This window comes from Staurois parvus, unplaced genomic scaffold (assembly GCF_062004578.1).
Source record: "Staurois parvus isolate SC_StPar_1 unplaced genomic scaffold, SC_StPar_1.0 ptg000349l, whole genome shotgun sequence".
Taxonomy (NCBI): Eukaryota; Metazoa; Chordata; class Amphibia; order Anura; family Ranidae; genus Staurois; species Staurois parvus.
Genome location: NW_028318145.1, coordinates 3,447,116 through 3,471,802, shown reverse-complemented (window position 1 = coordinate 3,471,802; position 24,687 = coordinate 3,447,116). Strand labels below are relative to the sequence as shown.

The 24,687-nt window shown below is 39.1% G+C and overlaps 1 protein-coding gene across 1 annotated transcript in view; it reads right to left on the bottom strand.

Annotated features, from left to right (window-relative positions):
- The window catches only part of TM9SF2 (transmembrane 9 superfamily member 2), a 39,741-nt gene that overhangs the window by 1,172 nt on the left and 13,882 nt on the right, over positions 1-24,687 (bottom strand). The window contains exons 4-16 of the mRNA XM_089684537.1: positions 19,986-20,110; positions 17,030-17,159; positions 16,724-16,848; positions 15,518-15,626; positions 14,130-14,209; positions 12,303-12,411; positions 8,538-8,670; positions 8,150-8,269; positions 6,662-6,719; positions 5,403-5,562; positions 1,434-1,585; positions 840-951; positions 312-483 (exon numbers count right to left, since the gene is read on the bottom strand). Coding sequence (XP_089540663.1) covers positions 312-483; positions 840-951; positions 1,434-1,585; positions 5,403-5,562; positions 6,662-6,719; positions 8,150-8,269; positions 8,538-8,670; positions 12,303-12,411; positions 14,130-14,209; positions 15,518-15,626; positions 16,724-16,848; positions 17,030-17,159; positions 19,986-20,110 — 1,585 coding nt within the window. The remainder of the gene's footprint in view (positions 1-311; positions 484-839; positions 952-1,433; positions 1,586-5,402; positions 5,563-6,661; positions 6,720-8,149; positions 8,270-8,537; positions 8,671-12,302; positions 12,412-14,129; positions 14,210-15,517; positions 15,627-16,723; positions 16,849-17,029; positions 17,160-19,985; positions 20,111-24,687) is intronic.

The following is a 24,687-nucleotide window of genomic DNA, read 5'->3' as shown; positions in this document are numbered from 1 at the left end:
GCCTTGTTGGCTATAAATGCAATAATAATAATGCTACCTATGCATGGACATCTAGGGTTGACTTGACAGCAATGACAGTTTTTTTTAATTTTTTTGCTTCTCCCACTCTCCCTCCATCTGGGTCAGGCTGCTGAAGAAGTTCCCAGCAACAACTGACAGTTCTACTGAGTCTATACATTTTGTTCCTGCTAATAGAATTAAAAAAAGCTGGGGGGGGGGGGTGTCTCGTCAGGTACATCGCTGCAATAAATAAAATAAACACACACAAGTAGGTGTTTGCCGGTCACCATTAAATATGAACAGCATCTTACCAGTAAAAAGGAAAAATATGAGAACCATGATCATAGTGTATCCAAAGTATAAGATGGTGCTTGCAGTTCCTGTAATTTGCAGTTTGGAGTAAAAATAATGCACTGCATACACTAGGAAGTAAACTGCTGTGAAGCCACTGGTGAGGAATGAGCGCCACTGCCAATGGTAGTCCTGAGAGAAAGGAGGAGAAAAAATTACTGGCAAATAAGATAAATAAAATAAATAGATCAACCCACACCAAAAGGCAAAGAGTGATGTGAAAACAATAGTATCCCAAAGCAAATTATTTTAGTAACAGAACTAAGCGCACAGATATCCGGTTGTTGTAGATTACTGCACTTTGTATATTACCAATAACTAAAACTGAGGTGAGCAAAGAACGTTTCCATCCCAGTACATGGCTAATAAGAATTATAAATATGCAACAATGTCTTGCTAATATAATGTTATGCAGCAGCAGCAATGCGACATCTACCCATTACTTTGAGAAATGCCAATATCACCACATTGAAAATTAAACTGCATACCTCAGCACACAGATGAAAGTAGCACAGTAATATTGTGGCTTCTGAGCAAGTGATGACTAAAATGATGAATACGAGAAACAAGAACCCAAACATATAATACATCTGATGGGACCTTAAAAAAAATAAATAAATAAATAAGTCATAGTCACATAGCAAATCACCAAGGTACACAAAATACTTTTCATTAAATATTGTCAAACTTCAACAACTTCTAACAATCCCTGCTCTAGCCAAAACAAAATGAAGGATTTGGCTGGAGTTAGACTTTCTGCAAAATCACACCATTTATTACGAATAGAGACAACACTGCATTTACAGTATAGAAGCACAATGCTTTGAAACAAAATCTAAGTAAAAGATGTTAAAGATGTTCTCAGGTTTAAATTAAAAGGATAAAATATTACATTCAAATAAATACAATCCATGACAGAAAAATGACCTCATAAGTTATTGCTTCATTTGGATATGTAGAAGCAGAGGCTCCTATCTTAGCCAAACTGCTGCCAAAGTCAATCAATGTAGCTTTTCCTAGAAGAAACATGGGTTTCACAGCTATAGGAGACCACAACAAAAAACAAAAGGATATCTTCTTACCAGATACTATTAAGAATGAAGAAAAGTTGTATGAAGATACAGCCAAAGGGCAAAATTCCTCCCATTATAATACCAGGTAATGGCTTTGTATAAAATGACTGTTCAGGAATCTGACGAGGGATCTGATTTGTGCGGACAGGGTGTTCAATGGCCTGCAAAAAGAAGTGAATACATTATTACATAACCATCTACAATTCGCTTTTAAACAGGAGAAAAAAAAAAAAAAAGGAAGCACACTAAAACATATTCCAGACACCAAAATAGCATCCTCTATCCAAAAAGGGGACAATAGAGAAAAAAAAACTGTACGTACACCAAAATCTGCAGTCAAAAACTTTGAGTCAAGGTACTGTATCTGACGATTATTTTTCATCATCTGTGTCCTATTGCAGAGATTTCCCTTCATTTCCTGTCCCATAGCCAAACAGAAAGTGAGAAAATCCATGCAAATTAAGGGAATTCCTTGGGGACTCTGAATGAATGTGACAGCTGGAAAAGGGAACTCTTACGGCTTTCACAGGTGCTCAGATCCCCAAGTGGCTGCAGGAGCAGGAACGTTTACATGTTCCACCCTAAAAACAGGTAATTGTAGACCCTCAGATACTCCTGGCCCCTTGCTCCCCACTGAATGCTCCATTAGCAAGCTGCTTGCTCTTGGTGCACTCGTGTGTTTTCTCCTGAGCCAGGCAAGTATGGGGGGAGAGCACATTCTGAATGTTTTTTTCTATAATGCAGGGAATGCATTAAGGTTGAGGGTTAGGGACTGATGTGAATGTACAATATATATGTAAAGCGCTGCATAAACTGACAGCTCTATATAAGTATCTGTAATAAATAAATAATAAATAAGGTAAAAAAAAAAATAAAAAAATAAAAAAAAAAATCAGCCTTTAGAACCACTTTGTCTTGTTGCTCAATTAGGGTTAGGTCTACAGAAAGTGAATGATCGCTCCCCAGATTTTTTTTTTTTTAACCCCAGGAAGTTTGACTTATTAGTAAAATTAATTTCCTGGAGTACAGGACAGTACAAAGGCGTCTTTAATTTATTAAAACTGGGTTATATGCAGCTACCTTCTAAATGATTAGACACTTGTAAAAACTGTAGTGACACCTCACCTTATTTAACCCCCTCACACTCCTGGCTAGCCTCAGTTTTTGGGTCCTTTACTCCAGGAAACAGTTTTTCAAAATACTCTTCCTTATAGTGCAATACATGACGACACAGGTTTCTCAAAATCATTACGACTGGGACATCCAAAAGCAGTCCAACTGAGGGGTGGGCAAAAGTACCAACGCCAACAGGTCCACATAAACAGGTCAAGAAGGGCTTGATAAACTCAGACTTCACTTGTAGCACCTTGCCGCAGTATCTGGCATTACATTTCACCAAGTAGAATGTAAACATGTGAACAGAAGCCCAGGTTAGCAGCCTTGCAAATCTGAGAAACAGATGCCCGATGTTGAAAAGCCCATGAGGCACTAACAGATCTAGTTTGAATGTGTCTTAAAAAGGGAAGGAAGGAACCCTATCTTTCAGACTATAGGCCTTAACTGATCCACCTAGCAAAATTGGAGCAAAAAGGCAAGGAGAACCTTTTGTGAACCCTTAGTAAGCACAAAGGCTGATTTACTAAATGCAGCTATAGCCCAGAAGTAAAATCTCACCTTACGCACCAGTTTAACCCCTTGGCGCTGGCGCCTCCCGGCCCTTTAAGAGTTTCAGAAGACGGGAGATGAGGCGGGGTTTAGGGTCATGTGGCCACCGTAACATGATCGGGAAAGGTCCTGATCAAAAGAAGAAATCGGGACCTTTCCGTGAGTAATGGACATGTGTGCTGGGAGCGCGCAGGGCGCACGCTCTTAGCACATATGGTTTTCTTAATTGCACGCAAATGTGCGGTTGCACGACATCAAGGCACAGACGCCGGGAGGCCGCATATTTCTGTGCGGCCGGCACCAAGAGGTTATGTATTAAACCTAGAGTCAACAGGAGTATTTGGTTGAGGACTCCGGGGTTGTTTAGTCAGGGACACTGACTGGTGACAGTATGTAAACGTAAGGAAAAAAAAAAAGTTTTTTTATTAAGACTGTTACAATTTTTTTCTTTTTACAATTGATTTACAATACACTGACTAGAGCAATACAGTGTTACCATAGTGTCACTGTACCACCCTGGGAAGATTTTTTTTCCTTTAAATAATTACTGTTATAAGCAACCATTTTTTATGAATGACAGAGTCATACATTGAGGTCCTATCTGTACCATTTAATCACTGTGACCAATCATAGAGATCAAACGCAAGAGTACTCTGGCTATGAATGGAAGCCATTAGTTGTATACAATTTCCATGTGATTTGCTGGCCCGGTACACTACTCTGTCAATCGCGGTGTCCAGTGGACACAGCGGGTGACAGACTGCACTGTAGCGCAGCCCGTGTGGCATGATCCTGGGAGGACATCATATGACATCCACCCAAGATGTCAGCGCTCCTGCTCAGCCTTCATATTATAATAGGTGGGAAGCAGTTAAGTAACATTAATTTTGTTTCAAAGCATAATGTGTTTTGTAAACTAGAAGCTATATAGATACCTAGATGTAGATGTTCTACAAGGGTGGTTATCCCCTCAACTAAGAGGCCTGGCAGCTCAGTGTAGTTCAAGTTACAAACCACAAATGGTGTCTTGAGTTGATAGGGTAAAAAAATAAAATAAAAAAATGTCGACTTCCATGTGTAACCATTTCAAGTTAAAAGGTTAGTTCACCTTTGCAAAAAAATGCTATACAGATAAGGGGTGTCTGTAAATAAAAAAAAAACAAAAAAAACTGCAGCTCTGACTGAAGTTGAACGTCCTTGCTGTAGGTGTAAGCCATTTACATACCTCCCGAAGCCTGACTGGAATCCTCCCAAAATGTTGCTAGAACATTGCTAAATGAGGTCTAGCCGCTACTGTTCACCTCCACAATCACAGAAGTGAGCTGTCAAATGCTGAGCTCAGAGCTACTGCACCAGGTGAGAGAACAGCATATGAGGGGGATTGAATCAGAGATCAAGGTTACTCCTGTGATGTTGGAGGTGACCAGTAACAATTAGGCCTCACTTGGCAAGATCCTGAGGAGTATTCCAGTCAGGCTTCAGGAGGTAAATGGCCTATAACTATAGCAAGGGCATTATGCTACTTTAGTCAAAGTTGCACAGTGTATTTTTATCTAGACATCCCTTACCTACTTTGGATGTCTTTTGGTAAAACGTGACCTAACCTACCTGCTACAGGGTGGCACGGGTGCACGATTTAGCACTTCCGGGTAGGGGGCTCATGCGCCCATCAATCACCAGATCCCAGCCATTGATTGCCGAGCATTTACGAAGGGGAGGAGAACTGTTTGTAAACAAAACAGCTCCGCTCCCTGTCAGCTCCTGCCACCGGCCACCCGACCCTGCAGTGCCACCGTCTGGCCATTTATATAGAACGGCCGGTCGGGAAGTGGTTAAAGAGGAACACTCTTCTAATGAGTGTAATCTAAAATCAACCAACAAAAACAGGCCAAATAATAATCAATTGGTGTCAAACTTGAAGGATAAGTTCACCTTTAGTAACATGTTAAACTCATATTCATGATGTAACATGTTACTTAATGCAGCAGCCCTGCACCTCCCCGATCCCCCATTCTGACAGCAGACAGGGGATTCTCTTTCCGCACCTGCTGTCATAATTGAAAAACAGAATGGCTAAGCTGCGACATTCATTCACAGAGTTCTGAATGAACTGTGAGGGCCCTTGTAGTTCATGGATTCTTCTAGTCTACCTGCATCAGCTGTTATGTAATGTGCTGTAATCAGAACCAACAATATAAGCCAATGTTCAGCCTCTCAAACTAGATAATTCTTAATAACCAACATATGATTGTATCTGAGGAAACAAGCAGTGTATACCTTTGAGTATAATCCATAAGGTTGTGAAATACTTACATTCTTTTTAAATCCAAAGTAGGCTCCAATGAAGGTCAGCGGGACAGAGATACAAAACCACAACGCCAGGATAGCCACAAGAGTACCAAATGGAATGGCTGCAGAGGATCCTTCTCCCCAAAGAATTAGGTTCATCAGGAAGAAATCAGCAAACACAATCCTACACAAACAAAAATAAAATATACATTTCGTTAAGCTTCAGGATTACTCTGAAGTATGCATTCTTTAATCTAAAGGCAGAAAATAATTTGACAGGTACTTGGCAAAAAGGCAGAAATTAGAACTGAAAAAGATGTATATTTGTGCTCATGAAAAAAAAAATCTTTTATCAGGAATTCTTAAATAGTTTTAACCCCTTAGTGACTGAGGGCAAAACAAATGTTAATGCCTAAACACAATTTTGCAACTTTGATATTGTTCTTAAAACTGAATATATAAAATCGGAACTACTTAATGTAACCAGGTGGATTATACCTTTTTTTTTCTCCAGGACAAATTGGGCTTTCATTTTGTGGTAAAATGGTAATGGATATCTTAACTAAAAAAAAAAAAAAAAAACCCTCAACTTTTTTTTTTTTAAATTTAGCTGTATATTTCTTTCCATTACCATATCCTCCCACCATAGTACAACCTAAATGTTTTTCTATTCTACCTAAAAACACACGAACACTAACATACAGATTAATTTTTGTTTTGTTTTTTTTTAATTCTAACCAAAATATACTGACTGTGACCTTTTGACCCAGACCTTGACCCTAAATCCTGGTACGGACCTAGATCAAACCTTGATCTAGCGTTTTTTTTTTCTTTAGGTTTAATTTTTAGGGTTTTTTTTTGTTTTTTTGTTTTTTACACACTTTGTATCTTCCTCTTCTTGCAGGAGATTAAGATAAACACTATAATTTCTCTTCATTCAAAAGAGAAAGTAAACACAGGAGTGGGCCTCACAGTAACTGATCATGGAGATAGCCAATCAGAGGCTAGGGAGGCCAGGAGTCCCGGGTCCCGATTGTTAGTAGGAGACCCAGGACTCCTGGCGAGAGACCAACCTCTGTGCTAGGTCCCGTACAAAGATAGACATGCAGATTTACGCACGATCAGCAGGAAGGGTTAAACAATACTTTTATTTTACATATACAATTCATTCTGAAAAGAAGTTGCTTGGGCTATTCTTTACAGAAATAAGCCCCTGCAAACCATTAGCTGTGACATTTTACAGCATTTTTACTAAACGAAAAACCCCAAACAAAAATATATACCCTGGACACAGGAATGCAGTCAACAGAACATTAGTTTTCCACTTCTCACCACCAAATGCTGTATTTAAAAGACAAAAACAAGGAACGTGTTAGAAAACACACATATTCAAACAGTTTACATTCATGCAAAAACCTACATGAAATTAAAGTCACATCTTACTTCACAGCTCCAAAAGCATGCCTGTTGTATTTTAGTTTTAAAGTCCAATGTCTCTATAAAGCTATGTATACACAAGTGGTCATTCCGCAACACCCGAATCAAAGTCGTATTGGTTTTTTTAAATAAAGAGAATAGTAAAACTGGAAGTGACATTTTACACATGGCTTACAGGTAAGCAACAAGGGGAGAATAGCTCAGCTACCCCCCCCCCCCCCGTGCTGGTCCCAGGCCCGCAGATGGGCATTTGACGAATGTACAGAAAGTAAAGTTTTATTGAAAACTTTAAAGAACTATTCAGTTTCAATTTGGAAATGTTAAAAACATATCTTAAACAGGAGTGATGGATTGTCATTTTTAAACAAGTCTTGCAAGTAGACTTATTGAAAGCCTACTAGCAGCTTGTTTAAAGTGACAGTCAGCATCCACAATAAAAATTGGAATTTAAACATTCCCAAACTGGAACTGAAGTTTTCTTAAATTTTAACAATACTGCTCAAACCTTGTTAAAAGCTTAAAAGCTTTGCGTACACACTGCCCTTACACAATATGAAGAACATAGATGAGGCATAAAAGGTTATGGTACATTGGCGGTTAAATTGGTTACTGAGAGATTAAACTACTAGTAACACATGGGTTTAAATAGGTTGAAAAACACCTCCAATGAGTAGTTAAAACTCTTAGCAGCAAACAGATTTATTCAGGAGTGCAGCCTTAGCCTAAAATATCTGTTTTTGTAAAATTATCTGTGTTTGTAAAATTCCAAAATGTTAGCTTTTTAGGTTTCTTTCCAAGATCATGTAAGATCCAAGTTGGGGGGATTCATGTATATCCACAGTTTGTTATAATGCAATATTAATCACCATTTAGAACCAATGTAACTTTTTTTTTTTTTTTTTAATACAGATAAATCTGTCTTTTCATCTGTGCTAAAATACATAAATGATTACATTTTAATTCATGAACAAATACAAGGCAATCTATGCTTACAACATTACCAACGGTAACCAAGGACTAAGCAATAACTTGCAGTTACAAAGCACCATACTGCTAACAGTTTTTTATAGTAGATTTTAAGGTCGAAAGAGCAGGGCCCTCAAACCTCTCGTATATTGTCTTGTTACTGTATTGTCTCATGTACTGTCCCCCACTTTAATGTACAGCGCTGAGCAAACCCTTTTGGCGCTATATAAATACCGTATAATAATAATAGTACCAGTACACTTAAAAAAAAAAAAAAAAAGTGGGTATACAACGTATTCACATTAAACATTCATTAAACAAACCGGTGATCTTTTAATGCCAGGGCATTTCTTAATATCTCAACTTACATTTGTAGAATCTGGAAGCAACATAACCCGCAGGAGTACCAAGCAGCACCCACAGAACTACGGCACATGTCATCAAAGCTCCTCTGTTTGCAGGAGACAAAAATCCAAGGCATGCAAAAACTGAAAGAGCGTAAATGTATATAATTATTAATCAATTTTATGCAGTCCTAATTCACTATATTTTTTTTAATACATAAAGTTTTCAGTATCCTTTTTGCTACCAATGTATGCCACAATTTACTTTAAACAAGTAGCCAAGGGTATAATTTACATGTACTGAATATTCTTTAGCAGAAATATTTGAAATGAATCTGTCGTGACAGGTTTACTGCATTTGTTTAATTGGTATTACTGCAGTTAGTTTTGTTCAAACACTGGTAATACCTACATAAGGTGACAAATGTCATAATCAAGATCTGAGCGCCTGAACCAAGGAAAACTGATAGCAGCATGCCCTTTCTTGGAGGCCTGAAAATATCACCATGCACCAGTTTCCAACCAAACTCTTCCTGAGCATCTTCCTAAAAGACATATAAACAGAACACAAGGATGAAGTCACATACAATCTGAAGCATGCTAAAAAAAGTTATAGTACATAAGACTTAATCAAAATCAGTCACATACAATACTTAAATAACAATCAACAAAAAATATGTAATGTTGACATCTAAAAGACTATTCCACAAAGCATTAATTTGTATATAAATCCAAGAATGCAACATATTGCAGCCTGCCAGTCCTTCGATGTGGTAGCTACATTAGTTTTCCTTTTTCAGTCTTTCCATTTTTCACCTGGTGATGCTGCCATCAACATACTTCCTCTTCAAGGATGACCACGCTCACTCACTGTACTGTATATATGCAGGCATTAATACCCTAGGCATCTCACTCCTGAATTGGACTACAGATCATCTCCTTATAGCCATAACTTCAGAGGGAGGTGTTCTGAAGATCACAGGAGAGAACAGAAATAGGCAGAGAATACTAAAGATTTTAGCAGAGGAAGTAGCACACTGAAGTTAAAAGCTCACTGGGTATTTGGCTGATTAATAGATATTTTTATGTACTTGCAGAAAACAAAATACAGCGACTACATCTAAAAACTGTCAAGCTGCAATATAATACATTTTTGCTTTTGGGATTTAGATATATATCTTTTGACAGAATAATAATTTGGGTTTTTAATAGCTTAATTTTCCAAATTCAAAGCCTATGTGGTTCTTCTACACCAGTACAAAAAAAATAAATAAAAAAAAAATGCATGTGTAAAAAATACCCTAAAATTCTAGATTCTTGTAAGTTTTACACACTGGTCTGAATGACAAAATAAATGCATTGCTAACGCAGGCCCTTATATTGCAAAAGTTTGGTAAATTTAAAAAGGAAATTATACATCAGACTAAATTGTATGGTAATTTTCACACAGTTAAAAGGGCATCTTTGCACACAGATTGTGAATAAAAAATCTGCAAGGGTCCAGCTAATGAAAACCATTGCTTATACCAGGGGTGCTCAACCTTTTGAAGAGCAAGGGCCACTTAAGTTATTTGGTAACCAGTCGTGGGCCATACTGAACTATAAAGGTTTTATTCCCCAAAATGCAAATTTAAACAGGCGGTTACTGCTCTGATCCCCCAATAAGGCTGCTGTTACACTGCAGTTTACCTGCACTCCTAGTGCAGCGCAGTGTACCTGAAGCTTTACTGTGGGCTAGCTGCGCTTTTTCATAGACCTCTATTACATCTTGCGGGTGTGCTGCACTCTGAAAGGGGCACCAAACCAGCAGGATATAATAGAAGGTCTATAGCTCAGTCCAGATAACGCTCAGGAAAGTTGCAGGTGCACTATGCTGCACCCGCGGATAACGGTGAAAGAAGCCTAATCGTTGTTAACCCTTTTATGGGTGCTAATATGCCCATTGCAAAAGCTATTATGCCCAGAAGTGTGTGTTTAAAACACTGCCCTATTCCTCTTGCAGATGCTGCCAGCATCACTATCCGGGCTACTAAAAAGAAATAGAGAAGGCGTGCACTTGGTATCACCCAAACCCTGGTGAAAAGAGAGAAGAAAAAAAATGTTTCAAGGATGTAAAGTAAAAAATAAACAAAAACCCTTTTTCTCAAGAACCTCCTACATTGCCGATCTGCTATCCCAGAGCAACAGAGTGCAGTGAGCCAGCAGCAGAGGGAACAGGAGCCACATAAGCTGATGCTTCCTCTGTAGCGACAGCTCCTTCTCCCTCTGCTGCCAGCTCACTGCACTGCTGCTCTGTGATGGTGGGTCGGCAAGGTAGGAGGAGGTTGAGAAAGGGTTTTTGGTTTTCTTTTTTACATCCCTGAAACATTTTTTTCTTCTCCCCTCTTTACCAGGGTCTGGCTTGGGGTTCCTTTTTATTACTGTATACTGGACACTGAATTCCTGTATGTATTTCTGAACATCAGCTCTTCTATGTTTTAAGTGTAGCTCTCTGTATCTATACACATGCATGTATTTTGTGATGATTCATCAGTGGCTTGAATAGCTTTGCTATATTATGTTTGATGACATACTCCTTTATCTGCGCCTGTTATATAATTATAAGTACAGTATATGCAGAATACAAACTTCTGTGCTTACTCTATACACTAAAACCTATTGTACTTACACGGTTAAGAGGTTTAAGCACCTTAAATAATAATATATTGTTGGTTGCTGGATTGTGTAGTTAACCTCTTGCCGACCGCGCATAGCCGAATGACGGCTTCACCGCGGCCGGCCAGTTCTGGGTGGACGTCATATGACGTCCTCCCAGAACGCGCTCTCCTGCGCACCCCAGGGGGCGCGCACCCGGCAATCTCCGTGATCGCTGTGTCCTACGGACACAGCTGATCACGTGATGTGGTAAAAGGCCAATCACAGCGGCCTTTTACCACCTGATCAGCGGTGTCCAATGACACGCTGATCAGAGGGAAATGCAAGTGCCGGTTCTCGGCTGCACTTTCCTCACACTGTCAGATCGTGAGGAAAGTACTGCCGAGAACCGGCAGTTGTCAGAGCGGGGATCGGCACCGATCATCAGGGCACTGATGATCAGTGCCCTGATAATCGGTGCCCAGCAGTGCCACCCGCAAGTTCCGCCCAGCAGTGCGCCCACTAGCTCCGCCCACCCGTGCCCAGCAGTGCACCCACCTGTGCCACTCTGCAGTGCCACCTACCTGTGCCCAGAAGTGCCACCTACCTGTGCCCAGAAGTGCCACCTACCTGTGCCCAGAAGTGCCACCCACCTGTGCCCACCCACCTGTGCCCACCAGTGCCACCCACCTGTGCCCACCCACCAGTGCTGCCCACCAGTGCCACCCACCAGTGCTGCCAGTCAGTGCCACCAGTCAGTGCCCAGGGGTTGTGCCAGTCAGTGCCCAGCAGTGATGCCAGTCAGTGCCGGCTATCAGTACCCATCATCAGTGTCACCTATCAGTGCCGCCTATCAGTGCTGCATATTAGTGCCGCCTATCCGTGACACCTCATTAGTGCTGTCTATCAGTGCCGCCTATCCGTGACACCTCATTAGTACTGCCTATCAGTGCCCTTTAGTGCTGCCTATCAGTGCCCATCAGTGCCGCCTATCAGTGCCCATCAGTGCTGCCTCATCAACGCACATCAGTGAAGGAGAAAAAAATGCCTGTTTGAAAAATTTTATAATAGAAACAAAGAAACTTTTTTTTAAAAAAATTTTTGCACTTTTTTATTTATAGCGCAAAAAGTAAAGCGCCCAGCGGGGAGTAAATACCACCAAAAGAAAGCTCTATTTGTGAGGAAAAAATGATCAAAATTTCATATGGGTACAATGTTGCATGACCGCGCAATTGTCAAAGTGCGGCAGTGCTGAAAGCTGAAAATTGGCCTGGTAAGGAAGGGGGTATAAGTGCCCGGTAGGCAAGTGGTTAATAGTGGTATTTAGACCTTTATTGCTAAATTACATGGCGGGTCGGCAAACCCAGATCATGATCAACAGTATGCTAACCCCGGGAGTGCACTTCCCTGGTTTGAGGTTGCGGACCTCATCAGAGTGCTCCATGGGCCACGTGTTGAGTACCCCTGGCTTATACGCTGTACTGAAAGCTTACAAAAAGATCTGAAACTGTAGGTGTAGAATTTTTGTGCTCCAGTTACTTACGGCAGAGTCCATCTGGTTGTATCTTGCAATATCTTTATGCAGTGTTCTCAGCATGATCATAGCAACCATGCCAGACAGGAAAAGCACAATCACCAAGGAGTTCATTATACTGTAACAAAAAAAAAACCAAACAAACAGGTTTCATCATTTAATTATTGGAAAATAAACCTGTCTGCAAGATGCCATTCATTTAGAAGAGTAAGTTCTGAAACTCCATATGAAATGTCTAATTTCACTTTAGAACTTGTACAACCAAGCACACAAGACACAAAATTAGATTCAGAACATAAGACCTGCATATTAAATATTTTTTTTTACATCAACCTCAAAAAAGTAAAAAAAAAAAAAAAAAAAAAAAAAAAAAAGAAGTGTAAAGATTTTATTTACATAAAAAGGAGCAGAGAATGGTTTTCTTTCTTCTGCTTATTTTTAGATATTTATTTTCACTTTGTCTTGCAGACACAACAGGAAGTAGCAGTTAATTTCTACAAAATGAGGTAAACAAGCATAGACAGTTGCCATGAGAAAAAGAGTTCCAATTAAAAATTATCGCCTCTACTTCTGTTCTGGTGACTACTCAAAATTTGGGATTTTTCTGCTTGTTAACTTTCCAGTGAAAATGGTTCCCAGGACAGGGATGGAGAATGTCATTAGTGGGGACACAGAAGGTAATAAACACCCGACATAACCAAAAGGGAAAAAAAAAAAACAACATTTTTGGCCTTTAAATACACTTTAAACTCTTCAAGGAAGGTCACTGGAGCTTAAAATGCACAGGCCAATTTAGAAGCATCAGAACAAGTCAGTCAAAGTGGAACTTTAAATAAAATTTAAAAAATGGGTGACCAGGCAGGCTATTTCTTTATTACAGAAGCAATGTACTATATTTCTTCTGCAATACAGGTTTCTTATCTGCCTCTTTTTCACATTCTTGACAATGTACACAGGACTGCACACATGCCACTCAAATTTATAATTCCGGCATGTGTCGGGATGAGCGAGCTCTTGCACATGCACAAAATTACATCATTTTACACACAGCTTATCAAGGTGGCCAAAGATCCTGAAACCAGAAGACTAGGCAAAAAGGATCAGCAAGGTCTGCTGTAGCGTTAGAGGGGAGAAGAGTACAGGCCTGTTTTGTTTGTTTGTTTGTTTTTTTTAACACTCATTTTCTCCATCTATTTTACACAAACACCACAAAGCTTTTCTTCCCCATGGTTGTACCTCAAGCAGTCATGGTATTCACATAGTCGGGAACCACATTTGTTGGTGTAAACTAGCAGTTAGTGTGGATTAAGGTCAACAAGTTAAGAACTTGGAGAGCGCACTGTCAACATAGACCTGAGTATATGGTATCTCTGCAGTCAAAGCAGAAGGCGTATTAGAAGAGGAGCATTTACACACAGTGAAGAATAAAAATAAAATATAAAACACACAAAAATGTGCGTTTTGGAAGGAAGCTGGAGTAGAGAAATAAAAAACTTGAATTCCCCTGTATTAATGGAATTCATTAAAGCTCAAAACACTTGATGTGGCTAAAACAGCCATGCAATATGCAGCTTTACATTGTTTTTAAAACAGCTTTTCTCCTGCCAAGAGTTCTGGAGTTCAGCGGGGCTACACAGATGCTGCTCCATGCATTGAGTAATTATATCAAACAGGGAAACGCTGCACTTTTACCCTAAGATGTACCAAAGGGAGTGGAAACTGAAAAGGGTTGTGCAATTAACTTTAATAAGGAATCCAGGGCCTGTAACACTAGTCATATCTGAAGCAAATCCATACTTGCGTAAAAGAAATATATAAAACAAATTATATGCTCACCTAAACCACTGAATGTGTGTATGTGGCATAGACTCAAGAATGTAATCCCATCTTGAAGCCCATCGAATCTTTTTTTCTTCCTATACAGCAAAGGGGAAAAACAAAAAATACAACTTAAAGTGGATTTCTAGGTATGATTTTGGACCAATGCAAGTATGCATATCTAATGCCTAAAGGACCGCTGAGGAAGCTTCCTTACTGCATAGGGAAGGGGAGGAGGGGAAATTGCTTGCTCGGTACTGCCGCCATTCAAAGAACATGGTGTATTTTTTATTTTTCCAATATATACACAAGATGTTTTCTGATTGCATGAGGTGGGGCATTGATGGCAGTGTGTCTTCTCCTCACCCAATCAGTGAACGCTTTGTATCCATTGAAACAATACAAGGCGTTCTTGTGAATGTCAGCAGTGAATAGCACGCAAACCCCTGGGGTTACTAAGCAGAAGGTAAGACACTCCGCACAGGACCCAGATGATCACAATTATTACTGTAATAGCAGCGACTACTGCAGTAAATTGCAGCTTCCATAGCCATTGCTCAGGTATGAGATATGCATACTTACATTGGTCCAAGCTGGACCGTAGGAATTATACAATAACAAAAAAAACAGACCCAAAAAAAAAAAAAAAAAAAACACAAAAAACATACCTAGACATCAGCTTTAAAACAGTCACTTTAACAAAACAGTGCAAGTATCTGTAAAGACATCTTCCTTCATCAGTTTTCAATATGGCATGTAACCGTGCCTGATGAAGTCTTAGTAAATGTGAGAGTTTGCACTACAAAATATCATTAATGAAAGGCATCGCCTATTAAAACTTTAAACAATAGTATGAAATTTACAATAAAAAAAAAAAAAAAAAAAAAAAAAAAAAAAAAAAGGGATAAGAAAAGCAGAATAAGTTTATCCACGGCTGGATTGCTAACCCAAAGTATATCCAGCTCTGATGGTCTTGTGCTGGTGGTAGTTTAAGTGTATTAGCTAACCGGGAATACAAAAAGTAGAAAATACTTTAAAAATGGCTTTAACAAAAGTTAGGAAGGTGTATAAAAGAACACTCACATCAATAACTTCCTGGACCGTCTACTTGGACCACTCTTGGTGTGGGCTAAAATCCCTATTAACCTCTATCAACCAATCCTTGGCATAAGGAAATTGTAAATCACAAACATTGGGACACTATATTTCACTGAATGATGATCAGCAAGTCGTTCTTGTACACTTTTAACTAAAATATACTGTAAGAAAACAAACCGCTTCTAGAACCCATGACTGTTGGGGAGTAAAAAAGCAATGTGTGTACCCTGAGCCATGACATGGCTGCTTGGAGCTGCCTATTAATAACAAGTCTAAAATCTACAAAAAAAAATATATGTAACAAATACCTCAAAAGTAACAGAGTAAGTGTATCGGATTTCAACATCATCTTTCTGGTTCTTAATTTCCATTGGAGGACCAGAACAATCCGCTTTGTCAGAATGAGTATGCTTGTAGCTATATTATAGAATACAAAAAGGAAACAAAATAACATTCATTCAAAAGTAAAATTACATCAATGCTATGGAATAGACAAATCCGCTTTAAGGAGCCAGCAGTTTATTTTAATGCCTTGCCCTCCAATGCTGCACCCAAATTAAATTTACATAGTTTTTCCCCCACAAATAGAGCTCTCTTTCAGTGGTATTTGATCGCCTGTGCAGTTTTAAATTTTGCGCTATAAACATAAAAAGACCGACAATTTTGAAAAAAAAAAAAATTATTAAAATAGAATATATATATATATTTTTTTTACTTTTTGCTATTAAACATGTCCAGTAAAAAAAAAAAAATTTAAAAAATCTAATTTTGTCAAATTGTATTCTGCTACGTCTTTGCTAAAGGAAAAAAAATCCCAATATGTGATCTATCTATATATAATTTTTTTTATTTTTTTTTTAACTAGTATTGGTGGTGATCAGCAAGTTATAGCGGGACTGTGGCAGGCATTCTGACACTGGGGAGAACTGACTTGGTGTCACTGACCTCTCCAGTGACCGGTGCTAATAAAAAGCACGGGCACGGTACTAATGGCACTGGGCAAGAAGGGGTTAACGTGGGGCGATCAACTGGTTTACTATGTAGGCTGTGTATGTGTTTCACTGCAAGCACACTGCTTTGTATGGCTTTGCAGAGCCATGTAAGTTCACCACATAAAAACAAACAGTCAAAAGATTAACGCATATCTAAAACTATCCAAAAATAAAAATGTTTATATGCTGTGGTTTACAAGTCCTTAGATGCAGTAACAGAATTGTTTTGTTTTTTTTTAAAGTACAGAATGATGTAGATTGAGTGAGCACTGTCACTTTAGGACAGGGAAAGAATATTACTGGCAGAATAATTAGGTGCAAAAGGAACAAAAAAGCCTGAAAAAGGAAAATAATGCAGCCACCACATCTAAAAAGGACTGTATGCAATATTTTAAGTTTTTGTGTTAACATACGAGTGGTGAAACTTAAATTCGCACCAAAGAAGATATTTTAATGTGCATCTTTTAGGTGTTTGGTCTCCTCTTTAGCTGCACAAGAAACAGATAAACGGATATAACTTACCTTCTAGGTTCAAGTTTAGCAGCAACCAATCTTGACCCCTTTGCTTCATCTTCTACCACATGGTAATATATAGTTATATCCACATGATTAAAGATATAATAAGTATCCCTCTCATGGAATTCAGACTGTAGATGAAAGATTATTATTTACATTTCAAAATAATATCAATTCTTTAGAAAGCTATGACAATACTACAAGCTTTTTAAATCTCTATTTTCTATTACTTTTGTCAATTAAAACAAAATAGCTCTGTGTTTGTAGAGGCAAGAATGAGGGATGCAGCTCAATCACTGCTGAAATGCTCACATTTATTACACATGCATCTTTAGGGTGTCCATCTTCTGTAATATAGCAGCCAATTGGAAAGCCAGGATTGCAAAACTTTTGTTTCTCTTCTACATCATAACACCATGTAACAGGCATATTGTCAATAATCCTGGAAGATAGACATAGTGGATGAATCATTTTAATGTAAAGGTTGCAAACAATTATAAAAAGAGAAAATAGAGGTATAACACGTATTCCTGCGTAAAGTAAATTTGAAGATAAATATTTATTTTCCCAATATACCTGTGGATCTCACAACTAAAAATTTACTTGCATAGCATCTGAGGTGTGTAAAACAGACTCTCCACATGCCTTACCCTGTAATCAAAGAAGTTAGTCTACATGAATGGCGCACACACTGCTTGATAAACAAATACAACCCCAACTCCAAATTTGTACACGGTGTAAAAACAGAATATACATAAAAACAGAATGAATGACAGAAAAAAACATATCAAATGTTTAGACTGAGAAAATGTATCAATTTTAAAGACATAAATAAGGTCATTCTGAAATTGATGGCAACACATCTCAAAAAAGGTGGGACAGGGCCATGTTTATCATGGTGTAGCATTCCCTTCTTTTAACACTCTGTAAACACCTAGAAACTGAGGAGACCAGTTGGAGTTTTGGGAGAGGAAATGTTGTCCCATTCTTGCCTGAGCATACGCTGCTCTAAAATCTGGATAAATCATGCAGCACTGATTGCGCCTTTGCACATATGCAAGCTGCCCAAACCATACACATTAATGATAAGCCGGAAAGTCCCCCTCCTTCATAAGTCTGGAGGATGCAGTACCCATGCTTGCCAAAATTTTCAATTTTCTTTGAAAACGTGCTATTGCACGAAACATGTCAGGAAGCGGCTCTCAGTGACTCTACCACATGGACCCCTCAGCTTGCTAGGTGCCAAAAGTGTTTAACAAGTGTGTCATTCCTTTTAACTGATGTTCTTCACAATAAAGCAGTGTTCCACTATGGCATTTTCTGTGCTTGGGCTCATTCTTCTATGAGCCTACCTCTTAAAAGGAGACCACTGGATGACATCTTAATTGCCGGCTCCCTCTGGTGGATTTCGTGTATACTACATACTCCTTGATGCTGGGTTTAAGACCTGTGATGACATCCTGATCGCTGGCTCCCTCTGGTGGATCCTGATCGCTTTGCTATTATCTGGAAGAGTGGCTGATAGGCTGGAATTCCTGTGGCTGTCCATCAGACGATCCGTATCCTAGATGTCCAACTGCAGATGACCCATGTATCATCATTCATATGCGCTATAATTAGCGCTATCTGGTTAGCGTAATCTACACCTATACGTACAACCAATGTCACCATTGATATTCTGACCTGTGAAAGACTGTCACGAGTTTACCACACATTCAGAGTGTTGTTTAATGTAATTTCTTCAAATATCAAGAGATGCTATATATATCCGTATGCCATACGGGTTTTGTTATTGGTAATGATTTAGGATAAGTAGGATAAGACTTTTCATCCTAGCGCTGTATGTTAATATATTGCATTTAGAAGGTTCTGAGGTCATTGCCTTTCATGCTAGCTGCTCCACCCACACAGATCTAGCGCACGTTTTTTACATATATTCAAAATTTTCAATTTGTCTGACCAAAGAAAATTTTGGCCTTGTCCATTGTGCACAGAGATTTCTCCAGATTCTCTGAATCTTTACGATATTATGTACGGTTTATCATATTTAAATGCTTTTCAATTTTACATTGAGGAACATTATTCTGAAATTGTTCAACAATGTTTAGACACAGTTTTTCATAGACTGGTGCACCTCTGCCCCTTTTTTTTTTTTTATTCATTTCACACACACACACACACACACACACACACACACACACACCAAAATTGTATAAAAAAATACAACTCTTCAGCACTATTGTGCTTAAGAAAATAAGTGTCTTACTCCCCCTACAACTGAGAATGTATAGTACAGGTATTAAACAGGCTTTGAATACCACACAGGGCATACCACAATGATAATTATAAACCTCAATCAAACATCAAAATGAAGAAAAGCATGGCAGGACTAATACATTCTGATGGCAACCTCTTCCCATCTTTACTTCTGAGACACTGTCTCTCTAAGAGGTTCTTTTAATACCCAACAATGTTACTGACCTATTGCAAATTAATCTAATTAGTTGCAAAATATTCTTCCAGCTCTTCCACATTAGTATCACTAACTTTGCCAGCTTTTTGTTGCTCTGTCCCAGATGTTTTGTGACCATCAGTTTCAAAATTAGCTTTTTATTTATTTTTTAATGTTTTTAATTAAATGGTGCATTTTCTCAGTTTAAACATTTGATATATTTTCTACTTTCTACTGTGAATACAATATGGGTTTATGAGATTTGCAAATCATTGCATTCTGTTTTTAAATGGATTTTACACAGCGTACAAACTTTTTTGGAATTGGGGCTAGAACCACTAAAAAGGAAGAAGCTACAAATCTGAATGGAGATCACAATTCAGACATTTTAAGTTAGTATTTATAACTGGAGGTAACATGTACTGTTGAAAATACCGTATTGCATATCAAGGACAAAAAGGGTCAGGCATCCACTTCTCATATTTCTTCCTTTGATCTAGCAATTAAAACCAGCAGCATAATCAGACACTGGGATAGATTTACTAAAACTGGTGCACTCAGAATCAGGTGTAGCTGTGCATGATAGCCAATCAGCTTCCAATTTTTCACGCTTTAGTAAATAAAACCTATTGCATTTTACTGCAAGGTCTGCCTCAAATACACAATGACATTTTTGCCATCAAGTTCATGGAAATGGTGTTTTTTTTTGTTGATGCACTTTCCACTATGTGAATATGCTACAGAAGTCAAGCATTTTACTGGTCCAGAACAATTGTCAACAACTTAAATTTAAATAAAAATAGTAGATATACTTACCAGTGGTGCTGATAGTTAAGTAGCATACTCTTCTTCAAGAATTCCAGCTTCTGTTTACTCTGTTGATCTGCACTGTATTTTTTAACACAAACATCTTCACATTTTTTATTTTCTTTAAATTTGAACTGCAAAAGAAAAATTAAGTATGTTTGATATTCTTGTTCAAAAAGGTTTATTTTTATTTACAATTTTAAGTACAGTACAAAAAAAAAAAACCTGAATAAAACCCCCGCAAGATAATGGTTTAGACAAACCTCCACACGGGGAGGGTGGGTGAGTCATGTAAAAGCACAGAAAGTAATTCCACAAAAATATGATACAGTTATCAAACAGTACTGAACATAAGAAAAGCAGGAGGAGAAAGAGGTGAGGGGAGGGTAGTAGGGAAAGAAGGGAAAGACCTGGAAAAGGAAGAGGGGGATAGGGGAAAGGGCATCCCAGGGGATGTTTACGCCATGGCATGCAGCCCTTGTGTGAGGGTCAGAAGAGCAAAGATGCCTGAATATATTCATCTGGTGAAGATCAGAATATAGTTGGTCACAACTGGTGTAAAAATGCTCAACCTGAAGGTAACAGAGCACCTGGTCATACAGGTTGCTACTGTAACATCGAAAAAGGCTTGCTTGACTACCATTGAAGTGACCAACTGATGTAAACTCATTAGTTTCAAATAGGTCTAGTGTTGAAAAGAAGATAGGTCTACGCTGGGTAAAACGCCAGGTGGCACAGAAATTAGTACAAGGGTATAGCGCGATATCAATTTACAGGACCATTACAACCTATCCCTAACAGCCAGGGAGCAAGGGTGACTGGGTTCATGAGTACCTTGTGTTCCTGTGAGGTAAACCTCAGCAGGTTATCAATCATGAACGGATCGCAATCCGCTGCCTCTAGAGTAACCCAGAAAGGTACATCCTGGTAGCATGCTATTTAAGTAGTACGGAAAACTGGGCTGCATAAAAATACATGACAAAATTTGAGATTCCCAGACCCCAATCTCATTTAGGGCATATAAAAATCCTGTCGAATAGATTAGTAGGGGATCAATAACAGAACATCGTCCGCAAACATACAGAGTTTGTGTTGGGTACCCGCCACTTCGAATGTTTGGATTATTTCAGAAACGTTGTGCTATTGCGAAGACGAGTAAGAGGGCACCCTTGCCTCATCCCTCTAGATATTGGAAAAAATTCCAACTTGTAGGCTGTGTATCTAATGTATGCCTAAGGGCATTCGCAAAGCAAAGAGATCAACTGTATGAAGTTAGGACCATAGCCTTAGCATTGTAAGATGTATTGAATGTGAGGTCAGGAGATGGTATCAAATGCCATACATAATGTCCAAGGACAGGAGGTTTGCAGGGATATGACGTGTATGTATTGCGTGCAATAATACAGTGGCTCTATATAAATGTTATGTGCTGTTGACTTATGAGGGGTTTATGTATAATCTTCATCAGCAACTGTAAATAGATATTTTTCTAACTATATGTTAACCAAGTTACAAAGCTGGAAATATCAGAGCTTGGTTTGATAGCGGTGTGTTGTACATAGACATTGAAACAAGTGATCAAGTTGTAGAGATAGCTTTGTATTGTATTGGAGGAATGTTTGGTGTGTAAACATGTGCATGTCACAAGGAATGTTCTATTATGTGAGAGGGGGCAACCACTAAATTAACTACCTTATCTCAGACTTTATGGAGCCCACATAACAATCTAGACCAGGCCATTTAAATCTCTGTTTGTATGAGGGCCAGTTCAAAGTACCCTCTCTTTAGATATGCAATGGTGATGGCTATCTGGGGAATGCAGTTTTACCAGGCTATGACCTAAGGTTCCCTCCAAACTCTCAATAATGGAGGGAATTTTGAGGAGAAAGCCTGGATCCAGACGCCTCGGTGCCATGACCTGGCATATGTAATTTTATCACTAAAAGGGGAGGCTCTAGGATGGGGCTGAGTTATGTAAGCGATATGGGATGGGGAAACTGTCCAATCCTGGATGAGATGCGTCAGATATGGAAGATGGATTGGATAGTTCTACCAATCAGGATGGCCCCATGCAAGTCTATGGGAGATAGGTGCATATCAGGGTAGGTTTTGGGGGAAGACAGGAGAGAAGATCCACCAATCCTGGGGGCCCCCATGCTACACCATTGGTAAATATCAGGACATTTCTATAGCACTTACATGTATACATGATTGTCGTATGTGTTGTTTGTCTTGCTGTTTGTGGGTTTAGGGTATGAATAGTATATGCTTTAATTCATTTGGTGAATCATATACATTTTGTTTCTCTTTTTCTTATTGTTAAATAGATAGATTGTGGTATGTTAGTTTAGACCTCCCTACTATTCACCAATAAATTTTGGTTGTTGTGTTAAACCTTTCACTCTTGGTCAAAGAACTCTCATTAAGGTTAATCAAATTATATCAGAGAAATATTATATTTCATATTCCATAGATTTGGTCAACAGTGCCTACCTCAGGGTCCTTACGCACCAAAGAGCCTCTAAGCCAGGCAAGTATGAGAGTAAGTATCTTTGCAAACAGTTTGACATGATGAGTAAGATGAAGCGGCGGTTGGACCACTGGGAGTCTGGTGTCTGGTTTAGGAATCATGGCAGTCAGTTTCCAGGTAGAAAGACTGCTATTTGAGTAAGGATTTAAATTAGTTGGCCAACAGGGGTACCAGATAGTCTTCAAAACTACTTGTAGTAGACGGCGGCCAAGCTGATATTTATAGAAGGCTTCAGGTAGCTACCTTTAAGCGATTGGACCCCAGCAAAGCTTTTGTGGATATGCCCCCTGTGCATCCCCCAAGAAACCTACCCTAGTCCATGAGTACTCAGTTTCTTAGCAAACAGAGAAACACAGGAACAGAGAGGAGGGTGGCTTGTGTCCTGTACTCTACAGCAAAATATGGAATTTAAAAAGGCAAGCCAAAATTCTATTTATCTTAATCATACAGTACAGCACACAGGTTTGATATTCATAGAAACAAAGTCATATGCAAGCAATGAACAAGAAGGGTGGGCAACAACAGGGGAGAAAATAAAAAAAATAAAACTGTGACAACAGGCCAAACAGTAAAAAGGGTCAACAGACCCAACTCAAGAGTATAGTTGCAAGAACATTGTGACTGAAAGCTGCACTGCAAAGAAACATCTACCTGAAAGAACTTTAAAAATGTATGAGCAAGGCGGCCTTACAAAACAGGAAGCAAAGGCTTTATATCAGAATGCCCACCGACCTGGTAGAGTGAGCACACATCAGTGCAGGAGGTGCTCTATCCTTTAAGGTGTAAGTTCCTGAGATAAGTTGTCTTATCCACCAATTGATCGTGGATTTTGAAGTAGGATGCCTAATGCAATGTCCTGAGAGTAGATCTTTCTGGAAATGGATTTCTTGCTGTTAGCAATGTGGGGATGAGACTCGGAGATCCCTCAAGACGTGGGCAACCATACCATTAAAGCCAGTGAATGAGAAGCAGGATGAAATGGGGACACAGACAGCATCTCTGGCCTGTTGGAAGGGGCAATGGGTTGTCTTGTAGAAGTCCAAAAATGTACCAGGTTCCTCTGGGTCAGTTTGGTGAAATGAGAATGACTGGTTTGCTCTATACTGCGGAGCAGTCAAGGCATAATTCAAACTGGAGGAAAGACATAGATTAATCTGAACTGAATCCATGGAAATATCAGAGCCGCTGATGTCAGTGCTAGAGGATCCTTGATCCTGGCCACAAACAGGTAACTTGTTGAACCTGGAGGCCAGGATATACATGTCCAGAATCACCCATCTCTGACATTAAGTAGAAGATATTGGAGTAAAGAGCCAATTACCCTTGGACCAGTGTTTTTCATACATGAGATAATCAGATTTTCTTAATTTAAGGCTCTAAGATTCCTGGCCTCCTTGGTGATGGTCTGATTTCACCTTAATAGATGTCCCTGTGGAAGAGAGTTACAGTCATACAGAGCCTTTTTTATCTCTCTGAGCTCCAAGATGTTGATAGGGAGCTTGGTTTCCTTGGGTGATCATGTTCCCTGCACTGTGAAAGATTAGAAAACTCCTCCCCAGCCCAACAGATATGCATCTGTTGTCATCACCTTTTAGGGAAATGGTAGAAGCGATTTTCCCATTGACAGGGTTGCTTTGAAAATCCATCAAGCTAGGGGTCTCTTACTTGGCTGGATGGGAGCACTGACAGGTCCAGAGAAGGAGCATTTGTTATCCATGCCAATAAGATGTTGTGTTCGAGAGGCCTTTAATCAAGCTGCATGAATTGAAAAGCCTTGAAGGAAGCCAATATGAAGCGCAGCACCATCATGGATAATTTCACAGACATATGCCTATTTGACCTCAAGGCTCAAGCATGAGATCTGACCAGTTTGTTTCTGGAAGAAAGGCGTTTGCTTGGGCTGTGTCTAGAATGAGACCCAAGTACTACAGGCAAAGGGAAGGTTGGAGATTTGACTTTTTGAAACGTGATTATCCAGCTGTAAGCCTGAAGTGTCAGAATAGTCCTGGAGAGGTGTCTTTCAGAAAAGTTCTTAAAGTGGAATTTCACTCTCGCGATCAACATTGACTATTTTCAATCCTTATGCTGCTAGCATTAGTAAATAGATAGGGAAGTCTATTATATTTACTTAAACTTTTTTTTTTACATTTCTTTAGCTATTTCCTAGTTTCCATGCCTAGG